Source organism: Falco biarmicus, chromosome 5, assembly GCF_023638135.1.
Source record: "Falco biarmicus isolate bFalBia1 chromosome 5, bFalBia1.pri, whole genome shotgun sequence".
Lineage (NCBI taxonomy): Eukaryota > Metazoa > Chordata > Aves > Falconiformes > Falconidae > Falco > Falco biarmicus.
This window is the reverse complement of record NC_079292.1, coordinates 16,923,328-16,948,128: the sequence shown is the minus strand read 5'-3', so window position 1 is coordinate 16,948,128 and position 24,801 is coordinate 16,923,328. Positions and strand designations below refer to the sequence as shown.

The following is a 24,801-nucleotide window of genomic DNA, read 5'->3' as shown; positions in this document are numbered from 1 at the left end:
TTGTTGGCACTGAGATCTACAAGACTTCTAGGACTTCCCAATATACATTTTTAAGAGATGTCAACAGCTAAAAGATTACTTCAGTTTGCTCCTAGCATGAAATCTCATTAACTGGTTTTAATGAGCTGCCAGAAATTCATGTCTTTAAACTGCAGGCAAATAATGTGTCTTTTTATTTATCTTCATGGAGTATGATCATAAAACGTAATGCACAGCAAGAGCGAAAAAAATACACATACCCCATAGATCAAAACAAGTAATTAACCAAAAAATATTTTCAATTAACTATGAAGGAGAATAACAACCCTTTTTATTGGCAACAATAGGCTTTAATTCTGTAAATTAGCATGGCAATTTGATACAGATACATTTAGCCAAGTTTTACAATACTTAACAAGGTTTAATCTCTCATTCAACTTTAAAATTGGAGGGAAGCTACAAGAAAAAATACAACAGCCCTTGCTTAAGACTTTTCACTAAACAATAAAAAAAAAAAATAAAATTACTTAGTAATAGGCTAAGTCAATGCAAAGAGAAGTGCCATTAAGGGATTCTTCCATGTCATGGACTGCATTTGACAAAGTTATTTTAGACACATTCAGGCCTAACTTAAAAACATTGGCAAACCAACGAAAGTGTGCAGATACTCTGGCCAGCAGTAAGTTTTACACATCAATGATGCAATATTAAATTATCTCTCTTTAAAAGGCACAGTTCTTTAGATCATTGTAAAATTCAGCTTTTGTGGTTCATCAATATATGAAAATGTAGAAGCACTCAGTAAAGTAATTAATTTACCGTGCTTGTGCTTTAACAACGCAGCTGTACTGGAAGACTCCACCCCAGAAAACACACAGTGAAGCTATCGAAGTGCAGGGCAGAACCTGAAGACTAACGACTAACAACTGGGAGATGACATTCTAACAATGACTAATTCAAGTCAGCCATTAATTCTAAGAATATGTCCTGTGCTGAGGTTATTATTGCTGCTGCAGGTAAGATGAAAAGTTTTTAAAACCCCCAGTAATTTATCAGTGTACATAGAGCTGAAACTGCAAGTTATTCCCAGACAATACCTTATATATTAACCAGTTTTTAGATCACCTCAAAATTTATAAACAATATAACTAGCAAAATTTATCGTGAAATTGGTATGCAAGTTTTAGTTCTGAAACTGACAAACCTGGCATCTAAAAAGCTAATTCACTCCAAAAAAACTACTTTGTAAGTTGATCATATTAATATTTGTAACATTAATTGCTAGTTCAAATCAAACGGGGCTTATAAGGAAATGCTACCGTTTCATTACTCAAACCCATCGTTTGTACTCAAGTCCCGTGATTCTCCGTGGTTTAAGACAAAGAAGTCATCTTTTTTCAAGCCGTATCTTTCAAGAGCTTCGTTCAGTTTAACTGGAGGATCCAAGTAATACTGGAAAAATAAGAATAACATGAGGGAAAAGATACCATTGCAGCATTTGAGGGAAAAAAAGCGTATCACTGCTCTAAACAAGAAATGGTTTAAATTTTAAACATGATCTAAAACGGGGGGTCGGGGCGTGGCGAGGAGGATATTTGTCAAATGTAATGTTTGGTTTCGTTTTTAAACGATAAGAATGGCAATTTACAGTTTTAGAGTAACCAGCAAGGCACAACCTGCCATCCAAAATTCGGGCATCTGCCGCCTATTGGGCTAGATGCCCGCGGAGCAGCGAGGCGGTTGGAGTGGCGCTCCCGGCCAGCAGGGGGCGCTGTCCCTCGTTCAGTAACACAGCGCTGCCCGCCTCGCCGTGTGGAAACCGCGCCTGGTTTCGGCGGAGCCCCCCCGCAGCTGCCTCAGTATTTTGTTAACGTTTCAGAAAAAGGCATCGGCAGGGAGAAATTATCCTTTTTTTTTTTTTTGGTGCTTCTAAATACATAGTAGCATTTGTACCGTGGGCACTAGTGACACAGCTTATTGGAAGCATCATGGATAGAAAGTTATATCCAAGTTAAAGAAAACGTGATTTATCAGGTAAACCTAGGTAGCATCACGACTGAATTACGTGATGAAGTCGTGCAACTGATGGAAAGACAAAGCTGAATAACAGCTACTAGACAAAGTGTGCCAAAGTAGACGTAGTTACTTCCCTTTCACTGCATTTTTAGTCACTTTGAAGGTACCTAGGTAACCTTCTTTTAGAGCTGGGGAGGGGGGAGAACAAAATAAACAAAAACAACTCAGAATAATTCAGTTTTTCATATTCTTGCTGGTACTTAACTATGAATCAACAATTAAAAACATTATTCTATTTATTTACTAGACTAGCCATGATTAAAAGATTATTGACCTACGGGCATGCAATTATTGTCTCCAAGTGATGCACTGCTGAGTTTACTTTTATTATTGCATAAATGTCGCCACCTTTCACGTTCCTCAGCTTTCAGATATCAGAAATTCTCTACTTTCTTTCAATAACTCTGTACTTTCAAATTAATCTTAATTACATAAAATATTTCCACGGCTATGAAAAGCTAAGCATTGTTTTGGACAGCAGTACAAATAGTAACAACTTTTCATTCATACGAAGTTTACATTTTAAGTATACATCTAGAGACACATAGGTTAAACTGCATGAGCAAAGCCTCATTAATGACTGTGCACTCAAAAAACGTGAACTCATGTAGAGTGTTGAAATTTACCTCATTTGCTAAAGCAAAGGTCCCCCAATGAATTGCCACAGACTTCTTTGCTTGAACATCGATATGGATTCTTACTGCTTCTTCAGGATCCACATGCTGGTATTTCATAAACCACCTACCAAAACACAAAAGTAAATCTTTTGTGTCACCTAATTCAGTGCAAGATTTCTTTGCTTTCATTGGGTAAGTTGCAAAGAATCTTAATACAAAAAAACCCACCCCAAAAAACCCCACTCACCTAACCAAAAAATTATGGAGCATGTTATGTCTGAACAACATACAGAAAACTCAAAATCAACAAGCTGGAATATACCAACACACCCACAGAACAGCAGATCATATATTTCACTCTCCTTTTCAGATTCATTTTTTTCTTACCGGTATTTTTATTAGTATAAGACATATTACTGGTGCCTTCAGGCATTAAGGCCACGGATTTAAATCCACACCTGAAAAAATTTCATGCTAGCAGTGCATGCCAAAGTGTGTGCTTGAGAAGATAGTCTAAGGAAATGGTGGTAAAGCGGAAGAGAGTACCTGGCAATTCTTGAAAGATACCAGATTTTGCCACGCTATTGAGATTCCTATCTTTCTTTCACAGCCTATACATGTTTTCCTTCCAGCATTATGAATGTTATCATCTAAAAGTTTAGATACCTCATTGTAAGTAGGATACAGATGCTTAAACAGATGTCCCCCTATAAAGAAGTCATCTTTATCTCCAGATAAGTTGCAAAACCAATATAAAGACTGAAGCATGAGAAAAACACAGCAAATTGCAGGCATCTGAATGCCCTGGATTAAGTGATGCTATTTCAGGAAAAAAGCCACAAAGTAATCCCAGATTTTTACTCAACATTTTTTGTGGAAGAAAGTCAGCTGATACATCCTTGCTGTGCTGAAGAGTGAAGAAAAAACTCTCCAAGAACACCACACATACACAGGCAAGCATCCTAAACATTTCAACTCCATCTTCTGACTGCCTACTGCCTGCTTTTTTTTTTTTTTTTTTTTGCTTTTTTTTTGTCATTCAGCAATTTCCATCTTTTGCCTCTATATTCTATTGTATATTTTTAACACCTACAGTTTTCACTTCTGGGTGTATTTTTGATATATGTGTATGATTTCATTTATGTATTTTGATCAAACTTTTATTTTCATACCTTGGCTCATAAGCTCCAATCGGGATGGCTGCGAGATCAAAAGGTCCAAACCTTTTACCTATCTGTTCAAAAGCAACACAATATCCAGTATCTCCTGAAAAGAAAAACCTATTCCAAGGTCCCAAGACAGACCAGCTGCCCCAAAGAACCTTGTTGTCATCTGTCGCAGTCCTTTTGCACCAATGTTGAGAAGGAGTGAAAACAAAAGTTACTGCATCGTGGCCAGGGACGCAGTTCTCTTCCCACCAGTCCAGTTCAATCACGTTCTCACAACCACATCTCTGCATCCAGTCCAAGAGCCCCAGAGGCACAAACCAGCGTAGCTCACTCCCGAAGCGTTCATTTAGACTCGTTACAGTGTTGTAGTCCAAGTGATCATAATGGGTATGGCTGATCATGACTGCATCTATTTTAGGGAGCTGGTCTACTGTGCACGGAGGTCCTCGGAAACGCTTGGGGCCCACCAGCTGAGTAGGGGAAGCTCGCTGGCTGAAGATTGGGTCAGTAAGAAATATAAGTTCATCCATTTCCACCATAACCGAGGCATGTCCCAACCACGTGACTCGCATACCAGTTCCCGTCTTCCCAGCAAGTTCCGGCTTTTGGACAAAGTAAGGTTTTAACACTGGAAGCTCTTTATCGAGTTCCTAGCGAAAAAGAACACAATATGCATGAGAGACTTCAGAATGTACTTGGCCGCAGAACAAAAACTGCATACAAGGCATAAATCATTACAGTCAAGACTTATGCTTTGTTTATATTTTCAGGCAATCAGAGCACTGCAACACAAAACAGATGCCTTTTTGATGACCATTTTCCTAGGTACTTCCTCCTAATTTCATCTTCAGTTTCTGTAACTTTTTCACTTCTCTGTCAAGAGAGAGATAGGAGAGCTGGGGAGTATGCCATCAGGCCAGGAGACCTACTAATAGTCTGAAAGCACTGCAGTGAAAGCACTAACAGCATCCTGAGAAGGGCTTTGTAATCAGTCGGCCTTCCGCGACCTGCAAAATATCTATACACAGTGTTACTGTAACAAATGCTTGAGTTTAAACTCGTGCAACTAAACGATGCATCCCTAAATCCTAGCACAAATAAGTCACAAACCCACCCATGAAAGAGAATGCCACGTTCCCATCAGCACTCCACAAAAGCTCTGTTCTATCAGCCTTTAGCAGACCTTCTCTCTCTTCCCATTGTGTGTAGAAGCAGCCTAGGGAGGTTAACCTCACTTGGCTAATGTTAGCTTTTACAATTCTCTCTTCCCATCCTGCCAATAATTCAATGAACGTTTGTGAAACACAAACTCATTTTTAACATGGACCTTCAGGCCCTTAGCTATGCTTCTTGTGATGTTTTATTGAAGCCTTAAGGCAATTAAAATTTAATTATTACTCTCCCTGTATGTTTAAGATGTAGTCCCGTGAATGACTTCAAATCAACCTAAATCCATACTCCTGCGTAACAAAGTTACGGAAACCTTCCTCCATCTCCCCTCTCGTTCCAACATGAATACTTACAGAGTCCCCACTGAAGTCTAACGGATCACAGAACTGATTCAGCTCAAAATTAATCCAGAGGCAGAAAACACAGCTTTCAGCTTAGTCGGCTTCCAAATTTGACTCTATGTGTAGCCCCAAGTTGGCACAAAGGAGGCCATGGCTGTACATTATCTACCGAAACTCGTCGTACAACCACCACTCATTCTCTCATTTTGAACTCGAGTTACATTCTTCACTGCAGTTTGGTTGAGAAGCTTATGCAGAAGTTTAATTTGTAATAACTAAGTGTTTTCCTATTAAAAACCCAACCAAACAAAAGGTCTTCTCTGAGTGCCTGATCATTTCCAGCTCTGCCACAGCATGGCTAAGGCTCTCCTCCCAGACAATTCTGGTCTGAACTCCTCATGTCACTTTAGAAGAATTTTCCTGTGTTAGGCAGCTTCTGCAGAGTCCTGACACTCTTCTCTCTCCCTGGTAAATCACAGCTGTCCCAGCACTTCTGATTCCTAGTCAAGTTCTCCCTGCAATGGCTGCTGCTTTCATTCTCTAGGTCTAGGATAGTAATTAGCACAATCAGCAAGCTTATACAGAGCTGAGCTCCTGCTCCCTTGGAAGTCCAGCTGATGCTGTGACTTTAGGAGTCTACCTTGCTAAAACAGTCCTGACAGCTTCAGGGGAGTTACTTCCTCCACAATATTTTATTGATTTGGAGGGCATATGTCAAAACACACATACCTCCACCCCCTGCAATTCTACTGTAAGTAATAAAATATTCACGGAATTGCTTTTTCTGAGAGCTAAGGACAAGACATGTCTACTGAGAAAGTTTCATTACCATCTCCAGGAATGAGAAAGAGATAACCTTCTATAAAGCTGAATATAAGGTTAGTACAATACAATCACTTAATTCATACAAGAATAAACGAAGTATGAGTATTAGGTTGAGACAAACTGCTGCTTCTTCAAGCAAGAAGCATCACTTCCTTACCTCTATTTTCTTCTAAGTACACAGGAATGACACTGGCAGCAGAAATCTGAACCACAGACAGTATTATATTGTGACATTTCAATTAAAAAAAAAAGAAGTGGAAGATCCAGAAAACTAACATAATACTCAAAAAAAGAAATTAGGAAAACCCACCAAATTACATGTGGTTAAGTCAACAAATCAGATTATATCGAAGAAATTAAAATCATACAGAAGTTAATAATTAATCGTCATAATGCAATTTAGGTCACTAGTAAGTACTTTTTTAAATGGAAAGTGTTCTTTTTAAGTAGCTAGTTTAGAGGTAGACTAGAAATTATTCTGAGAACTCTAAATGAAGCCACTTTATTTTTGCTGACATTTGAGAAAAACTAGTTGTTAAAATTAGCATTCTGCAATATTTATAAACAATACTAAACAGATAAAGAACTGGCTAACTGGCAGATGTGAAGAATGAGTTCTTAATGGGGACTCAAACATATCGTACTAGTTTTGGCTGGGATAGAGTTAATTTTCTTCCTAGTAGCTCCTATGGTGCTATGTTTTGGATTTGTGCTGAAAACAGTGTTGATAACAGAGGATGTTTTAGCTTACACAGCATCAAAGCCAGTAGGTTGGGGATGCGTGAGAAGCTGGGAAGGGGACCCAGCTGGAACAGCTGACCCCAACTCACCAGGGGGATATTCCAGACCATATGACATAATGCTCCGCAATAAAAGCTGAGGGAAGGAGGAGGAAGCGGGGACATTTGGCATTATGGTGTTTGTCTTCCCAAGTAACTGTTACGTGTAACGGAGCCCTGCTTCCCTGGAGATGGCTGAGCACCTGCCTGCCCATGGGAAGGAGTGAATGAATTTCTTACTTTGCTTTGCTTGTGCATGCAGCTTTTGCTTTTACTCATTGAACTATCTTCATCTCAACCCAGAAGTTTTCGCACTTTTGCCCTTCCAGTTCCACCGGGGGGGTAGCGAGGGGCTATGTGGGGCTTAGCTGCCTACCACGGTAAAACCACAACACATCTGCACTATTAAAGGTTTTACAGGGATGTCACTAGGGTCAACATTATGAAATATTTTGAAGAGTTGATTTAAAGGTAGACCTAATCCCTACAAAAGGCATTTGTAAAGGACACACAGACAGGAAGACTGATAAATAAAGAGTAGCACAGGTCGAACAACTGGTATCCTGACCTATTTAAATGAAATTCTGTGAACAAAAATTCAAGGCAAACCAAGAGCACAAAGGCAGTGTAATTTGGAAAGTGCAGACTCTGTATGAGATCTACAGGTTTGTGATACACAGGCCTCTTTGATTCAAATCAGTGATTCCTCATAGGATGAAATTAGAAATAAGGCATTTTGTTGAGCCATTATAGTAAATCACACAGGGAAATAGCTAAAGAAATTACTTCTCAGTGCATGGGGTTTGCATTTGGTGTTGTTTGGGTTTGTGGAAGTATTTTACAAAAGCATGCTAAAATCCCTAGAATTACCTTTTAAAATAATAAGGACTCATTACTCATAAGATTTCAGACACAAGTTCTATTGGCAGTATACTTCATACAAAATTCTTTAAATTCATACCACAGGATAAAACAACATAATGAACAAAATACATAATCTTATGGAACTTTTATCCTGCTAGAGTACATTTTGTTCTCTGTCAGACTAACCAGAAACATTAATACTATAAGAATTGCAACAGATCTTTGAAATATGGCATTAATGTCAAATCAGCTACCAACAGAAGCAAAATGTGCCTAATACTGTCTTATCTTCATCACTGGAGTGGTACAAGAATTCTTCCTGCTGTGCCCCTGCCCACCCCCCACCCCCCCATGTTCTTCTTTCCTTCTAATGCAAAGCAAGAAGAAACACATGACACGCTTTGGTAAGACTAGCTAATTAGCTTAGGATTTTTGGCGCTTAGTGCATACTGGAATACCACTGGATTTTACAGAAATAAGAACAATCTAAGTTGTTGATCCAACAACTAAAAATCAAAGATACTCCAACAGCACTGAAAGAAAATTATTAATAAAGCCTGTAATGAAAATACAAGAAGTCTATGCATTCAGGATAATGATATAGGCTTGTTATGAAGGCATGATTATAATACATAGAGCTTTTACACAGTGAAGTACATATCCTGGATAATATACTTCTTTTTTATAACATATGCAAAGTACTTGCTACAGATAAACTGAACCTGCCCAGCACAGCAGGGTATATCACTAGGCGCTCTCAATGTGGTAACTGAAGTAGGAGCCGGCTCAAAGGACATGCTATCCAGCAGCACTAAATACAGTATGGAGCCCTTTGGATTTTTAACAAGTTCAGAAATGCTTTAAAGGTTGATTTAGGTGTGGAACAAACATAGCTGGAACAAGCACTGAAATGGCTGAGGACTCAAGAAGTGCATTTCATTGATCCCTATCTCCCTATCTAAGTTTTTCTGTTTATAATTTACTTTACTGAGCTCCTGAATAACTGCAAGCATTTAATTAAAAAAATTTTATATGCAAAGCAATAAAATCAGTCCAGAATGAATCCCAACTGGGTCAGAGAGACAGCTTTGCAACTGGTACAGTGTGCATTTCTTTGTAGCCATCCTTTATTGAAGGGTTAATTTGCAAATTAAAGGGGAGTGCTGCAGTTCCCCACTGCCATCAGAGCACAGTATACTCTGCGCTCGGTAGTACACCTCAGCACTGCCTTCCAGGTACTTTAGTCACTAACCAGGTTTCTGACTGGTGCTGGCAAGATACAAAGCCTATTGAACACATACAGAATAGGGCAGCAGTCAAAGGCAATTGAAAAAGCCGAGGCGTGAATTTTACACAAACGTGGCCAAAATAGCATAATGCAGCACACTTCCTAGAGAACTATACACACTGAGGTACAACTGCTGTTACTACTACAAGGTGCAGGTAATGTCTAGAAGCAGGACACCAAATTTAAAACAGTAAATTGTCAGAAGGGATCCGAAGACCAATATAGGCTTGACATGCTTCTTTCTGAAGTAAAATTATTACAGAACTATTACAACAAAGATAATTTCTCCCTTAAACATGTTCCATGCCACATACCTTTAAAGAAATCCCCAAACCTCTGACCATCATGTGCTAATAAGCAACATGGCTTTCCTGTCTGTAAAGCTGATCAAATTCCTTCCTTCACAGTAAATCACGTAAGATAAAAATGGAAAGTGTAAGGTCTTTGCTAAATACTGACTGTGAGATTTATAACTTAAGCATACCTTCTTGGATGCTTAAAATCATTAGTAACACTTATTTGTTCAAAACTACTTTTGCTGGTCATGCACCCTTCAGCACAGCTTTTCCAAAGTACAGTCAACACATCAGAAAATACACCAAGTAGTAATCCTAACTGTCAAAACTGTAGCCATCGTAACACTTCTTGTGGCCACAAAGATAGCCTGTGACTTCCCAGTATCTATTACTCTTCATGAAAAAGAAGCTTCTATCAGAGGTTGCTTCCCCTACCTCCTTTATATACAGTATCTGCCAGAAGCAATACACCAAAACCAAGTAATGGTGTTTCCCAGTAAACTGGCAGTGAACTTCTAGTATTTCAGTACAAATACTTGCTCAGGTTAGTTTTAGCATATGCAATTTTTTTCTCCCGTGTATGGAAACAGAGAAACAGATTTGCAAACACTTTCCTAAGTAAATGACAGCAAGTTTTTATTACATTTTTATGAAAGACGTAATGTATGTAGTAAATGGCAGTCTGAGCAAAAAAAAAGGCAAAATTTTTCAAATGAGATATACCACAGCTATTTCATGCAATATGAATGATTTTAATGGTATGCTTCATAAAGTAGCACCTATTAAAAAGGAAACTGTAACTGTAATTTATGACTGAGTTCGGGGGCCCATTTTGGGGGATTGTTTTTGGAAACAAACTGAGCCGGATAAATTGGGAAGGAGGGAAAAAGTATTAACCCACCTTTTGAAAAGAATAAAGTGATAATAAATTCAGAATAACAATATTTAGAAGAAGTCTCCAAAAGGTGCCTAATAAGTATTAGTTAGAAACAGTCCTATTTTATTGATTAGAGCAGAGCTAAAAGCAGTCTAAATAAGGAACAGAAAACATACAAGTATTTACCTGCTTTGAGCATGGCACATTGCTGTTATTTTTTTCCATGAGGGACCATTTCAAAATATTTGGCAAGGTTGGTGATTTCCATGTTGGCCATGGGTTGACAAACTTCCCATCTTTGCCTCTCTTTGATTTAGTTACATCCTCTTCCAATCTGTAGTCCAGCCTGAAGCTTTTCCTGGAAGTCCTGGAAGAATCACTACCCCTGGAACCTCGACTCGAATTCTGACGTTTCCTCACCGCTTCTTTAGGATACTGGCTACACGCAGTCAAAGGCTGCTCTTCATCCGTTTTCTTATCCATATCTTTTTGAGGAGAACTAAAATAAATTTTAAATTAATCAATCTTTTCTTGGACTAACATCAATATTCATAAGATTGAATGCCCTCACACACATCAGAAACAAGCCTGCCTTTCTCATTTTATGATCTACTGTATTTTTTCCTCAACAAAATACGCTTTTAAAACAGTTGCTGTTACACAAAAGACTGCAAAAACATGCTGCGGCAAGTAACCATGAGATCTCTTTGCAGTTCAGGCAGAATTTTACTTCCCAGTATGCACAGCTTCAGATACTAACACTATTATCTACCAACTGCAAGAGTGAGGGGGAAGGGTTCCTTAATTTACATTTTGGAAGAATAGTAAATTCCTCCTGAAGCTAATGACATTTTGTACCTGATGTAATACGATCCTGCAAAACTGTCCAAGAGACACTGCAACTATACAGTACTTTAGGATTTGCCTATATACCGACTTTTGTTTTGTAGTAAGAGCAGCAGCCTCTTGTAGCATTAATAACACATTACTTCTACTGACAAGATTCATGTACATACAGAAAAGTCAGAACACAAAAGACAAATATTTGGTCCTATTTCCTATTTTGCCCAAAATCAAGGAAAAGCTTATTGTAATAAACAGTAAAAGTAACTGTTTCAAATACGATTGTCACACACATTTAACTGAACTGACTAGTGAAAGGCCACAGAAAATTGGAAAATATCAAATAAATCATGGCTGCAATGTCTGGTCTTAATTCCATTGTAAAATACTAAAAAAAGTGAGAAAATAACTGAGAAAAGCTTATTTCTATAAAGTCATAATTCTGGCACATTTCTTAGAAAACCGTGAACTCAGTAGTCAGTCTCTTATTCCTAACTGCACATTAAGTGTTGCAGAGTTTAAGAATATAGAGTCCTCATTATATCCAAGGTAGAAAAAACAAATATCTCTATTTTATTTTAAAAGTTGCTAAAGCAATTCAGTTGAAGCTAAATACTTCAGCCTCCATACTTACTTTCAACATTTCAGTTGTTCTGACAGTTTTGTTTTTGTTTTTTTTTTTTAATAGATTGCTATTGTAAAGAGCATACAACTTTCTGGTACTTAGAAACTACCTAGATAAAACTAGGTGACCAGTAACGAACAGATAACATGATCTACTGCTTAGGTGCAGGAATAATTCTGGATAAGAAACTGAAGTTTGTCTGTGGAAAACCCTCCACCACATGTTTTAGCCTGTCTACTAGTTCATTAACTCACACTCAAACTTCAGTTGTGTGATCATATGAGCAGCACTGGGCTGATGAACCAGCGCCAGGCCACTCAACAGTTTCAGAGAACAGAATTAAAGCCCACAGTTTTCTTAGAAATTGTGTAACGCACTGTGCCCCTCGTAAGTTCATAATTACAGGGGAAAAGAAATATAGTGTCACTGCAACATTACCGCTAAGATTTTACACACATATAAGAAGTGTTATCAAGTTGAACCCAAATGCATTTACTAGTGATGCTCCAACTTCAAATACAGAGCCCATCCCTGCAACTACTACACAGAAAGTACAGTGTCTGTTGCAAAGAGATGTTGTGAAATTTTCGTAACAAAATAATCATTATTATGCCATACAGTAGAGATAAAATACTGACATATCACAATTCACTTCTGATAAGGCATGAACAATGTTCAGAAAACATTGCTCATAGAATTTTTTTATAAATATCACCCTTGGTCATAATCATATTTTAATGTAATTGCTTTCTAGTCTATAGTTTCCCCATAGTTTTACTGAAGCCACCCTGTTTACCTATTTTCTATTTAGCAATAAGATATCACATCTGCATCATAATTTTAATTTAACTGTTGATACTCCTAGGCTTTTTTCTCTATTCCACTATTAACTGGAATCAGCCTTCAATAGAACAGCCACGCAACTTGCTCTATACCCTTTTAAGCAGACAGAAATGGTAACAAAAAGAATCAGTGCCACAAAAAGGCAGACTACCCCAAAAATAGCAATGGATATTTTAACTGTTACTTTAACTTAAGAGGGTTTGTTTTTGTTTTTTGGCACTCCTCAAAGAGCATTTTCAATGCCAAGTCAGCTTATTAATTTAGCAAAGCACGCAGACACAGCATAAAACATCCACTCTTCTAGAAAGCATCATGAAAACAAATCACGAAAGTTTAATCAGATAGGTACTTAATTCCAGGAAATTCGTCTGTTACATCTCAGATGTCTGATTTTTCAATATATATAACTACCATAATTATTGTTCCTACAAGACATTTTAAATTAGAGACCGGAGTGCCTAAGGTTTTATTTTTAAGCTTCTGTTTATCTATTCATTCATCTCTAAAATAGGCGAATTCTACTTTTGCTTAAATTTTCATATAAACCTTTGATCTATTCTGAAAGTATAAACCTCTAGGGGAAGTAGGGATCAACTATGCTGATTAAACAAAGACAATGCCAAAGCATTTAAGGCACTGCAGGTATCTGTCTGCCAACATATTTTCCACATGATGCACATACATTACTTTCATTAGTATTCCATAAGCAACTGAAGGGATAAAAGACCTCAGTGCTCACAGAATACTTTAAGCCCTTTTACATGCCTAAGAAAGGGACACATTTACAAACAATTAACTGACAAAAGTATTCCTGATGAACTGTACATTCCTTTGAAGTATCAATCTTGCCAGTTCCTTTCTGTTTCATTTAAACTGGTACAATATATCCTAGAATAATAATGGAATACAGTAAAAGCAATCTAATTTTTCATATTAAAAGAAAAAGTAGATGATAGTTTCTTGAAAGCCAGCAATCATTAGTTTAAAATGAAAGTCTCTCAAACAAGATTTGGCAGGTATATTTTAAATAATAGAAAATACCCTATCAGAAATGAGATGATTTTTCATCCAACTTTCTTGAATTCTTCCCCCCCAAAAATAATAGCTTGGCACTTGAGAAATAAATGCAAGCACTGGATTGCCAACTAAATTATGAGCGATAAAAGACACCAAAATCAAACTGGAGCGGAACTGTGTTCACTTGGGAGGATGGGGAAAGAGTGATGTCCTTGGTGAACATTTGTTATTGTAAAGTTCCAGAAGGTATCTCATATATTCCACACTTTCAAACAAAGATAAAAACCACTATTCTACTTAAAAGCATTAAACTGCTCTCTTAATAAATGGAACCCATCCTTCAGGATGAGGGGACTTACCCCCAGACAAAGGCAAGTAGGTTGCCACCATTTGTAAGAGAGGCTCAGGCAAGACACAAGGCAGCCACCCTCTCTGCACTCAGAGATTCTTTACTGTTCCAAATGAATTCAGAAAAGGAAATGGACCAAGACATACAAACTACTGAAGGAGACCATTAGTCATGCCAAATCCATGAGGCCAGAAGGTACTCCAGACAGAGGGGAAGAAAACCACGTCTGATGAATAGGATGAAGCCTAACATGAATCAAAATGCAGAGCTCACATAACTGGTTTTCCAGCACCAAATACTAAGGGGGCCCTAGTAATCCACAAAGCAAGAGAGAGAAGTTGTAGATCAGGCAGGATATGGCATGGAAAACCCATGTCTTATGTCCCAGCAAACAGGCTTACACCTGTAAACAGGATATAGCTCTTAAGAGAACAGGTTTGGGGTCAATTATTTATTTTAGCATTGCTTATATAACCGAAAATTGGATACAAATACTTCGGCTTTGAGTCTTTTGTTTATTTAGGAAAATGCATAGTTAAACTTTTGATTATTTTAATATTTTCTGTTCCAAAAGAAGGTTGGAAGCAGGATACATTAACATTACAAGAAGAACTCTGACATTAATTTTTTTCCTTTAAAATAGTCTTTTAAACACAGCAGAGCTTCAAGCATAATTATTTTAACCTTATTTGAAGAAGAAATGCATTGGCATAAAATCTACTGTGCGAGTTTCCACCTTTTCCACCCAATCGCCTCTAACATCCACTACCCCATAACTGAAATGGATGTAGTTCCCCCTACTAAGTATACAGCCATGCACAGACACCACTACTAACCATGAAGTCTGCCAGAACAGATTTATCTTTCTTTCCTACACAGAAACGTGGTCCTCATTTAACAAATCCTTAAGCCAGAAAGTATAAGAGTTACTTTGAATCTATGGCTTACTGAAACTCAACAACACCTACACAACTCTACACTTGCCTTGCAAACATTCCGCAGCTTTCCAAATATCCTAGATTTTCTTTATTTTTGAAACAACCAGTTTGGTTCATTTCTAATCACTGTCCCTCTGTATGGACTACATCCAGAACTGGGCCGCACTACGCATCACCTAAAAGGGACAGCACACAATTCCTAGCAAACTCATACCACTGTAGCCTTACCAAAGCATGAATCTGAGCTTTCTGCAAGCCATATACTGCTACACAACCTGGAAGTTTTCTTTCAACGTACATATTTTTCATGACTGCAAAAAGAACACTTTTTGGCTTGAAACAAACAAACAAAAAAGAGAAATAAAAAGGAAAAAAATATTTCAGCTACAAATTAAAGTATTTGCAAACACTTAGGCGCATGTAAGTCATTTGTTGAAAAAAGGCTCCCACACACTCAACTATAAAATGACTGCCAGCTAAGTTTTGGCTGTGCTTTTATTTTTCCTTCAGGTCTGAAATTGTCTGCTTTAATTAATGAACAGTTTGAGACTGGAAAATTCTGAATGCATTTAAACTTCTATTGTGCAGTACTTCAGGCTGTTCATCATACCACTGTAGACTTATCAAAGCAAGAACCTGAGCTGTCTGCAAACCTTATACTTCTATGCAACTTTGAAGTTTTCTTTCACTACACATTTTTTTGACTGCAACAGCAATTGGAACAGCAATTATTCGAGATGCTCTTGGTCTTATGATTTTGCACAAAGGAGATCTCTCAAGCTTGCAACTAGCTGATCTATAAATACTTTTATTATTTGAGATTTCCCATTAAAAGCTGCAAGCAACAACAAGAACTGCAGAAATTTTCATTCAAATTATCTGACATTTTAACAGCCAGCTTGGGATTCCATGTGATGTCCTATTTCCCTATTTTCCAAACATCCACAAAGCAAAAAATTCATGCTAGTACAGCCTTCTTCCATTCTTCAATGTACCCATTTCATAGCACAGCTATAAGCTGCCAGCCCAGTTCTCTGTTCTCAACAGATCTGTAAGTATCCTGACTCTACAGTGATCTTGTGTACTGTTCAAAATTAGTAACTGAGTTGACAGAAGGAAGAGAAATGGCTGTCTCCATAGCCAATCTCATAGAATTAGGATGAAACCTTTATCATTCTTATCTAATTTTGAGGATCAACAGTAAAACAAAGTTTTATTTAGACATAACAGAGAGAAAAAATACTTACAAATAAAGCAAATGTGAAGCATCTACCCATGGTTGTCTGTTGTTAGGCACATTCTTACAACAGCTGTATTACTTAAGCAGCCACCATCCTGAACCAACCCATTTCTGCCCTCATTATTCCTCCAGGCTTGCCAAAACAAACATTTGCATCCACATGGTGAATTAGATCAAGAAACTGATGTAGCTGATAGTCACTTCCTACCTTCCCATCTCATAGAGAAGCACTTAATTTTCACCTGCATCACTGTGTAACCATGCAAGTGTTTATACCAACAAACCAGCTATGACAGGGAAGGGTGAGAACAGGAATATGCTGTTATAAACAAAAACTACTTATGCCAGTGCTGCTATTAAAAAAAAAAAAAAAACAAAACCAAACAAAAGAAGTAATTCATTACATACCCTCCATTTAGAATTCACTCAGCGTAGCTCAGTTATATACACCGCCAAGTTAGGTTCAATGATTCCCCCTACCCTTAATATATTTCATTTTCAATCAAACCCTACCCAAGGTTTCATTCGCATTTAGTCCTGATACTGCTTAAACTCTCTGGCTGCCTCCTCCCAGAGCGATGTTTCTTATTATAACCAAGCACATTCAGCAGCTACCTACCACCCAAAAGGCAGCCCACTCCGTTACTACACATTCCAACCTCTATTTTCCTTGCATTCATTAGGGGAACTAAACCAACAGAAAGTTATTCATAGTCATTAGGAGTGCCTATCAGCTACACCCTTACATGCCTCTGGATATAAATGCAAACAAGCTCTGGAGTCAGGTCCATCAGTAGTACCTGCAGCCAGCTATTTCTCAGCCCTGGGTTAAATTTGATCAGCTATGGGCATTGTCTCAGCTGCATAAAGATGCCTCTTCCTGGAACCAAGACAATACATAACTATTTTACTCTTGTTTCCAGGTGTCCCAGCTGACTGTTCCTGTCTAATACGAGCACTTTGTAGTCCCCAAACATGTTTATGAGCTGTATTTAATATTACAGAAGTTTGCTGTTACATGCATATTTTGTTTAGGTTATGATCCCTGACATGACAGTAGTTGCCCATAGGGGCCATGCATATTAACAGAGATGACAGACCCAGTAGCCAATTTCTTTAGCTATACAGGCCTATTAAAATAAGTTATTTCCCTCTCTACTATCATCTTTTACTGCAGTCTTGAATAAATGTATCCAGAAGCTGGCATGTGGCCATCACACATGCCAAAAAAGCAGCATAGACTACTATTATGATTAAACACAAGAGCAGTATAATTCTGTGCTATTGCTGAAGCAGTCACCAAAGGAAAGCAGCAGTCAAATTTCCCTACACCAGAAAGTGCTTTCCTTTGCTTTCCCTAAACAACTGATTTCATGTAACTAAATGTATAGAGAAGAATGTTGAAAACACAAGACTTGGAATGAAAGTTTTCTTACCTGCTCTGCAGGACTCAGGCTAACAACATACAGAAGCAAGGTTTGTGCTTTACAGCTGTGTTAGGGTACGCAAGATAGTAACTGGATCACAAATCAAATGCAGACAATTTTTTAAATCCACAAAAAGATAAGAGAAGATAGCACATGCGCACAGCTGGGCAGATAAACCCTGGATTCCAACAGCAACAATAATCTCCATGGATGGCCCTGCCACTTGCACAGAATTTCAACACAGCTTTTCCAAAAAAGCAAACATGAAACTCGTACCAATCCAGCTACAGGATCTGGACCCCAACTTCAGCGTTCCAGCCTCGGGTCCACTCCTGTAAGTATTTGTGCAAGTAGTTCATGAGTTTCAGTTGGTCTGCTGCTATGACTTTAGCTAGTAACAGAGGCAAACCTTTCCAAAATGGGGTTTACTATTAGAAAAAGCAACCAAACTTTAAAAGTTCAGCATTTATAAACGTACTTTAGCCACACCCATGTGTTAATAGCCTATACATCTTGGGTTTAACATTTTAAGTCACTATGTAATGTTGAAGCTGTCAGCACAGGTTTTTCTTAAATAAAATGAAGTTTTAAAATATTACAAGCTCACAATCCATCTGAAGGTAAAGGTTTCCCATCTAACATCTCAATGTGAATTAGACATGACTAAAATAAATACTACTACACATAATGAAACTAAGGCTCCACTTGAACACACTAGGGTAGAAATCTGATTTCCTTTGTAAAGCATGGCCATAGAGACAAGGTAAGAACTGTTTCCACAAAAGTGCATAGAAATCATGTCTAAAACCTTGATCCATAGGATACACGTGGCAAAGCAGGATCTGAAGCAGTTCATTTATAACCAACTCCAGCATTTTCATGTCTGCAACTATGCAATTGCTATCTCCACCTCATTTACTAAGCCTTTTAATTTTCTTTTTCCTTTTCTCTCCCTGCCAGAAAGGAACAAACTCCTATGCAAACTTTCTCTAGACTACACTAAGAATAATCCTTTAAAACCCTGTAAAACCTCAGTTGTCCAGGAAGTGCAGCAACGCCCAAGCACTGAACTAGTTTTTATTAAGTTAATACAGTCATACAATTTTGTTTATACATATATTTAAATGCTTGTCTATTTGATTCCCTCTCTTCAAAGTCCAAGCATGCAGGTCCCAATGCCATCTCTCTACAATATAAAATCATTCCCCTGAATTTATTCTAAATCTACTAAAATTTCAATATAAGCTAAATTTTTGCTTGTCCCAACAACATTCTCTCTCTTCCTCTGTCTGTATATGTAAGTACACACACATACACCCCCAGATATATGGATTTTACAGAAGTATTTATAACATCGTTCTGTAACATATTTATAACTTAAAATGTACTGAAATCCAAACAAATCATTTCAAAGTCAGTTAAGATAAGGAAGTTAGAAGGTTTTCTTTGTTGAAAAATATGCTTTTCTTGAATGCAACTGTTCAAAAACATCTTTCACATGAGTTAAGCCAGAAGGTCATCAGCCTTTCCAAATAGAAAAGTTCTGAATCTCCAAAACTTCACGTTGGAAAGCTAGAAAGCGATACAGGACCCTTATGGTTCTTTAGCTGAAACACAGCCACTAAAAGAAATTCCAAGTGGTAGAACACCAGACAGCAAAACACAAATACCCAAGGAAACTAGAAACATCACAACACGTTAACATTTTTCATGACAACCTCTTTTCCTATATATAACCAGGCTTCTACTCTATCCCCGTGACTCCAGATTATGATGTCTCTTCGTGTACTCAAAATGAAATGCAAAGTGCTTTGGTTGTTAGTGAACAACAAAAGTGTTAAAAGCTGTTTGGTTTGTTGGTTTTGGAGGGTTTTTTTCTTATGGAAGAGTCAAGGCACATTTCCAACCCAAATGTGAGCCATCTACTAATTTTCAAGGCACCATCCTATATATGTGAGTGTTTTAAGGAGACAAAATGTTTTATAACTCACCTAAATAGACACACATAAACAACTTGCTATTGCCACAATCTCATTATCAGAAACAGCTGAAGCTCACTGAAACCCTCCCTCAAAAACCAGTCCACAGCATGGGAGATTTCTGCCTAAACAACTGAAATTATTTCCCAATATAAGCAACAAAAACTGAAATCTTATCATAAGCCTTACTCAGCAGACAGTAGCACTACCAGCTCTAACCATGGTAACAGGTCTTACACAAGAAAAATCTCTTTGATATACATCTTGATATACATTCCTGACCACTTGACTTTTCACTCATACAACAACTGATCAAACCTTGTTTTTCACAGTAGGGACACAACAGCAGCTAAGTGTTTTCACAGTGTCACTTGGTAATGCCCAATTCTCTTTGCTCAACAGCTTTGTAAGGTTTATCTCCTTGGGCACAGTTGTATGCTATTCAAACCCAAATCATCCCTTTATACAGCTGCTAAATACTAAGATATTACATGCAAACAGTATGTAACAACTTCTTTCCTAGATTTTCTAAGAATATTGAAACCAAGTGCAACATCTGTTTGGAAAAAAATTGTTTTTACTCAAAGCTGGATTTAGACACAAGATGACTAAGTCATTTACCATGATTCTGGCTCTGGGTGTATTAGAAGTAGGATTCTGATCACAGTGCTAGCCAGCATACTGCAGACTACATACTTACAGCAACTGACCGAAAAAAAATATTGACGTGAGATCACAAAAGGATTCATAGATGAAAGGAAAAAATAATTTTGCAGCAGGTGTTACATATAAAGGCACTAATTAACGTCAGCATTTCCATTTTTCTCAACCTAGACAAAACAACTGCCTTCCCATTTGCAGAAAAGAACTTTAAAGCTATTTCTGAATGAAGAATTAGCACTTTTGGTTCAATCTTGAGCTTGAAAAGGCTGAGGAAATAGCAGATTTCTGCTTAGTTAATACAAGTAAAGAAAATAATAATGAGTTGCTTCCTTTTAAAAAGGCTGCAGATCTCTTGTGATTTGGACCAAGCTGAAGCCAAATTAACTGTTATTTATATTTGAACAGTTTCACTGTCATCCCTTAATTCCTCCTCTCCTGAACGTCGCCTCCATCACAGTGAGTCAATCAGAAAGGGTTTTCCAGTCTCCAGGTATTGAAAACTCCCATTACCTTTTTAAAATAGGTATTTCAATTTCAGATAATTTTGGGCATTTCTAAAGCAATTGTTGCAATATTTCTCACATTAATATCACAAAGAAGTCTTATTTCTTCTCGTCTTCCTGGAATTCTTACCTATAAAATGAATCAGGCTTCCTACTTTATTAACCGATAAAGCCAGTACTATGAATTAAAAAATGCATGAGTATTTTCAAGGGTCTTTTGCCAGAAAACAAAAGTGACATTCCTGTCACTGTCTTTAATTTTTTATGTCACTTTAAAAAGGTCGATGTAGTTTGAAAAATAAAAAACTAAGTACAAACAGTCCTCTCCTTTAAAATTGAAAACTTGCTTTGTAATGGCCGTTTAGCAAATAGAAGAGTAAGAAATCATCACCGCTAGAAAAACCGTTTCTGCAGAAGTTTGGTATAAACTTAACTGCATGCCGTCAAGCCATCCAACAAATACTTTCCCTAAATCCTTGCTAGAGATAATTGCCGATCATTGAGATGGAAGGAACTAATTACATTAAATGACTTTATTAATACGTTCCACTTCACTCTATACAACGAAAGGAAAATGCCAACGACCGACATCTGTTCGCGTCTTCTCTTCAAAGGAAAACACTGGCTAAGCCGTCAATACTCCGAAGCGCGGGTTTTGTCTGGTTTTGGGGTGGTTTTTTTATAGGCGATTATATAACTTGTTTCTCTCGCAGCGATACCGCAGCGTACTTTACCGTCAGTTTACAGGAAAGGCACGCAGTGCCGCCGGGAGGGCAGGTAGCACCTTTTCCTCCAGGCTTTCCCTCATCGGTGTGTCAGGGTCTCCCCGTCCCAGCTGCTGCTGGCGCTGCTCGGTATCTGTCACCGGCCCCCGCGGCACCGTCCGGGGGCCGCCACCCGCCGGCTGCCGGGCAGGGGTATGGCCCGGCTCCCGCGCCGCGCCAGCACCGGCGGCGCACACCGCCCGCCCCCGCCTCAGGGGCCGGCACGCCGCGGGAGGCCGCGGGGTTACACGGCTCCTCTCCGGGCGGCAGCCAGGGCTCGCCGCCCGCCACCCAACTTTTCCGAGCGGACGGACGGCCGCCCTCGCTCTGCCCGCTGCCGCCGGCGGGGCTCCCCACCGCCCCCCGCCGCGCCTCAGCCCGCTCCCCCGGCGGGACCCCGGTACCGTACGCCCAGCGAGCCCCGCTGTCGCGCTCGGAGCAGGTGCGCAGCGCCGCGTCGCTCCGATTCCCCTTCCCCCGGCCGCCAGCCGGGCTTCGAGGGCGGCAGGTCGGGCAGGTGCCGCTCCTCCGGGCGGGCACGGGGCGGGAGCCGCCGCACCGCTCGGCTCAGTTCCTCCCTGCCCACAGGAAGGCGCGGGGGCAGCGACCCCCGCCCCCGGAGCGCTGCCTGCCGCCGGAAAGCCGCTCACCTCCCGGGCTGCCGCTGCCCGTGAGGAGTCTCGTCCTCCTCCTCCTCCTCCTCCATGGTGCCGCTCCACCCCCTCCGCGGCGGCTCCGCGGCTCTCCAGCAGGAGCCGTAGAACGGCTGCGGCTTCCCACCTGACCAGCCCGCCGCCGAGGGCAGCGCGGCGAGCTGCAGGCAGCAGCTCCACAGCGCCCTGCTCCTCACCATGGCGCGGCGGCGTTCCCGCGCTCAGCGGGGCCCCGCCACCCGCGGGGGTGTGCGGGCTCACGGCAGCGGCGGGCCGCCTGGCGGCGCGTTACCAAGATGGCGGCGGGAGGGGCTGGCACTGAGAGAGCCGTGGCGGCCGGACGCCCAGGGGCCCGGAGCCGCGGCGGGGCTGCCGGCATGTCCCTGCCGCTGCAGTCCGGGCTGCTCGTCGGGCACCGGGAAAAGGGTCCTGCTCCTGGCCGGCTCCGATAGCTGGTAAAGGCTGCCTGCGGTCCCATCTGGGAGTACGAGCGTGCTCGGACCACCTGGTGTTGCAGCGAAAAGTTTCCAGGGCTCAGCTCTCAAGAGCCTGAGGCGGTGCCGCCATCACCGCGAGGCACGGGCTCCCGGGAGGTGCGGGGGCCGAGCCGGCCTCCTGCCGAGCAGCCCGGCTGGCGGGGCCCGCCATCCCTCCCCTGGCCGTTCCCCTACCTCAGGAAGCTCAGTCTCATGGCCAACTTTCTTCAGCCATCACCTCACGCCCTGTTTACACCCGTGAGCAGTTCATATGCGACTCCAGCCCCTGGGCTGGGAAGTAAGGGATTTTGAGGCACCCAATCCAGATAAATTTGGTTCTCAGAAATAAGTATGCTTTTTTTTAGATCTTTCCTTATCTCCTTAAGCACGTAATGCAATGGAAGGTAAAGGACAAAGCTATGCAGCTGTGAGATATATATATAAAAAGTAATATGTTGCAGCAATATGAAATCTAAGACTCTCTGGAGCTCTGCTAACAGGTTTATGTATGTTTTATCTTGGATCTCACAAACTGATGTCCAGTTTATTAGTGAAGAAATCCTACCTATGTTTAGAGGCCGAGTTCTCAAGGTAGTCTTGGGAGGCTAGAAACATGACCCTTACTCTTCTTATCGGTAATCTATCATTCTTCCAGTCTCTGTAAGGCAGAAGAATACTATCAAGTTGTCTTGTTCTGTACAAGGAACACAGGTATGTATTGGTTGCTTATGGACAGGCAGATTTGCTGACCTTTGCCAGTGGAAAATTCTACTTTACCTCTTCTGCCTCTTCTCACCTGACATTTCCTGATCATTTCCTCTCCTGTCAGTATATCTGATGCTAAGCTGGCCTTGTAGTAGCAATGACTTTTGCTCATACTTTATTAAACACAAAACTACATTTATTGAAGTTATTTCTACTCTTACTTTATGGAATCTGAGACCTACTAAATGAGTTAGATGATAAAGCTGCTCTCCATAGCTCTGATCAATGTCCATTAACTGTTGGTGATAGCACCTATGTACAGAAACTTCTGTAAGCCTCCAGGTGAGTACCTACAGGCTGGTAGTAAACTGATTGCCTACAATAGCAGATTTGGGATGCTCATGCTACACTTCTGCTGAGTATCTCCTGGTAGGCAGTCCTACCTCCACATGTCATTTGGAAATAGTTTTTATGCCATCAGTGATGCAAAAGCCACAGTTCAGGAGGCTCTGCTTTGGTAGATGCATTTTTGTCTGTACTACATTTGGAGGCTGTAAGTAAAGACAACTGGTGTCTGCGCACCATGCAGTTTTCAATTTGAAAGGGAAACATCTCTTTTCTGGTATAACAACTGGTGAAGAATTATATGGTTGTTCAAGTAATTTCTGACATGGCTAGAAGGGTATATCAGTACCTGTTGCCTACTCTGCCGTGCCAGCGTGCATTACATGAGAAAATTCACCTTCAGAGGTTCTCTTCAACAGAACCAGAATTTTAAACTTGTTTCTTGTTTCAGTATTCCCAGGAGCCAGCTAAGAGCTTAGTGTAGGCCTGCTGCTTTGGTAGGTTTTCATCTGTCAATGTCTTATGCACACAAATGTGTTTAAACTGAGGAAAAGTCCCAGTGGGACATCTGTGCTCAAACAGTCATGTAAACCCAGAACAGAGATCTCTCTGACTTTATACATGCTAATATGCTTAGAGGAGTGACTTTAGGATCCTGCAGGAGTTGGAGGCCCGAAGTTACTAACAGATGGGAAGGTTCCAGCCTTGGAACACCAATGCATGAGGTAAGAGGTTTTCTTGCTTGGCACCTAGTCTTAAGAAACAGAGTTTTAATGATTTTATTTTCTTCTTTATTATCTTCTTCTCCTGGCATTTTTACTACTTGGACCGGCCTTATATATTGTCCAGTATATATGGAAATAAAAAATATTTGGGAGCTTCTTTGTACTGCAGAGGGGCACAGATACTGAGGGATAGCGAAGTGGGGTTATTTTGGGGTGCATTTTTTTTTCTCACAGTAAAATTTAACAGAATATTTTTTATTGAAAAAGTTTTTGGGGTGTACCATTTTATTAACCACTTGGAAGGACAGGTTCCTTAACATAGGTTAATCTGCTTAATGCAACAACCTATATCTAAAACAGAATTGCACAGTTAGTATTTCATTAATTGTATCCGCAGTGGTGTCTTTTCCTTGGAGATAGTGTAT

At 39.9% G+C, this 24,801-nt stretch overlaps 1 protein-coding gene and 1 long non-coding RNA gene across 5 annotated transcripts; one reads left to right on the top strand and one right to left on the bottom strand.

The window, feature by feature from the left end:
- Nucleotides 1-286: 286 nt before the first annotated feature.
- On the bottom strand, nt 287-22,937 carry NAPEPLD (N-acyl phosphatidylethanolamine phospholipase D). Of its 4 annotated transcripts, none has more exons than XM_056339199.1 (5): nt 22,797-22,937; nt 10,468-10,780; nt 3,845-4,491; nt 2,682-2,796; nt 287-1,431 (listed from the first exon to the last, which is right to left on the bottom strand). In XM_056339199.1, the coding sequence occupies exons 1-5, from the start codon at nt 22,814-22,816 to the stop codon at nt 1,306-1,308; spliced, it is 1,221 nt and encodes a 406-aa protein (XP_056195174.1). In that variant the 5' UTR covers nt 22,817-22,937; the 3' UTR covers nt 287-1,305. The 4 variants fall into 4 exon arrangements, with proteins under 4 accessions (XP_056195174.1, XP_056195171.1, XP_056195172.1 ...); XM_056339196.1 differs by lacking the exon at nt 22,797-22,937 and adding an exon at nt 22,323-22,731; XM_056339197.1 differs by lacking the exon at nt 22,797-22,937 and adding an exon at nt 22,123-22,416.
- LOC130149502 (uncharacterized) lies at nt 894-5,667 on the top strand. The gene is made up of 2 exons (XR_008821935.1): nt 894-995; nt 4,612-5,667. It is a non-coding gene; the product is annotated as an uncharacterized LOC130149502 (long non-coding RNA).
- Nucleotides 22,938-24,801: the final 1,864 nt, after the last annotated feature.

Excerpts from the sequence above, each read along its gene's own strand:
- NAPEPLD (XM_056339196.1), bottom strand. The coding sequence starts at position 22,603 with ATGGGACCGCAGGCAGCCTTTACCAGCTATCGGAGCCGGCCAGGAGCA. Across the intron at positions 4,492-10,467 it reads ATGTGCCATGCTCAAAGCAG|GAACTCGATAAAGAGCTTCC; the intron begins GTAAATACTTGT and ends CTTTTTCGCTAG. Across the intron at positions 1,432-2,681 it reads CCTTTGCTTTAGCAAATGAG|TATTACTTGGATCCTCCAGT; the intron begins GTAAATTTCAAC and ends TTATTTTTCCAG.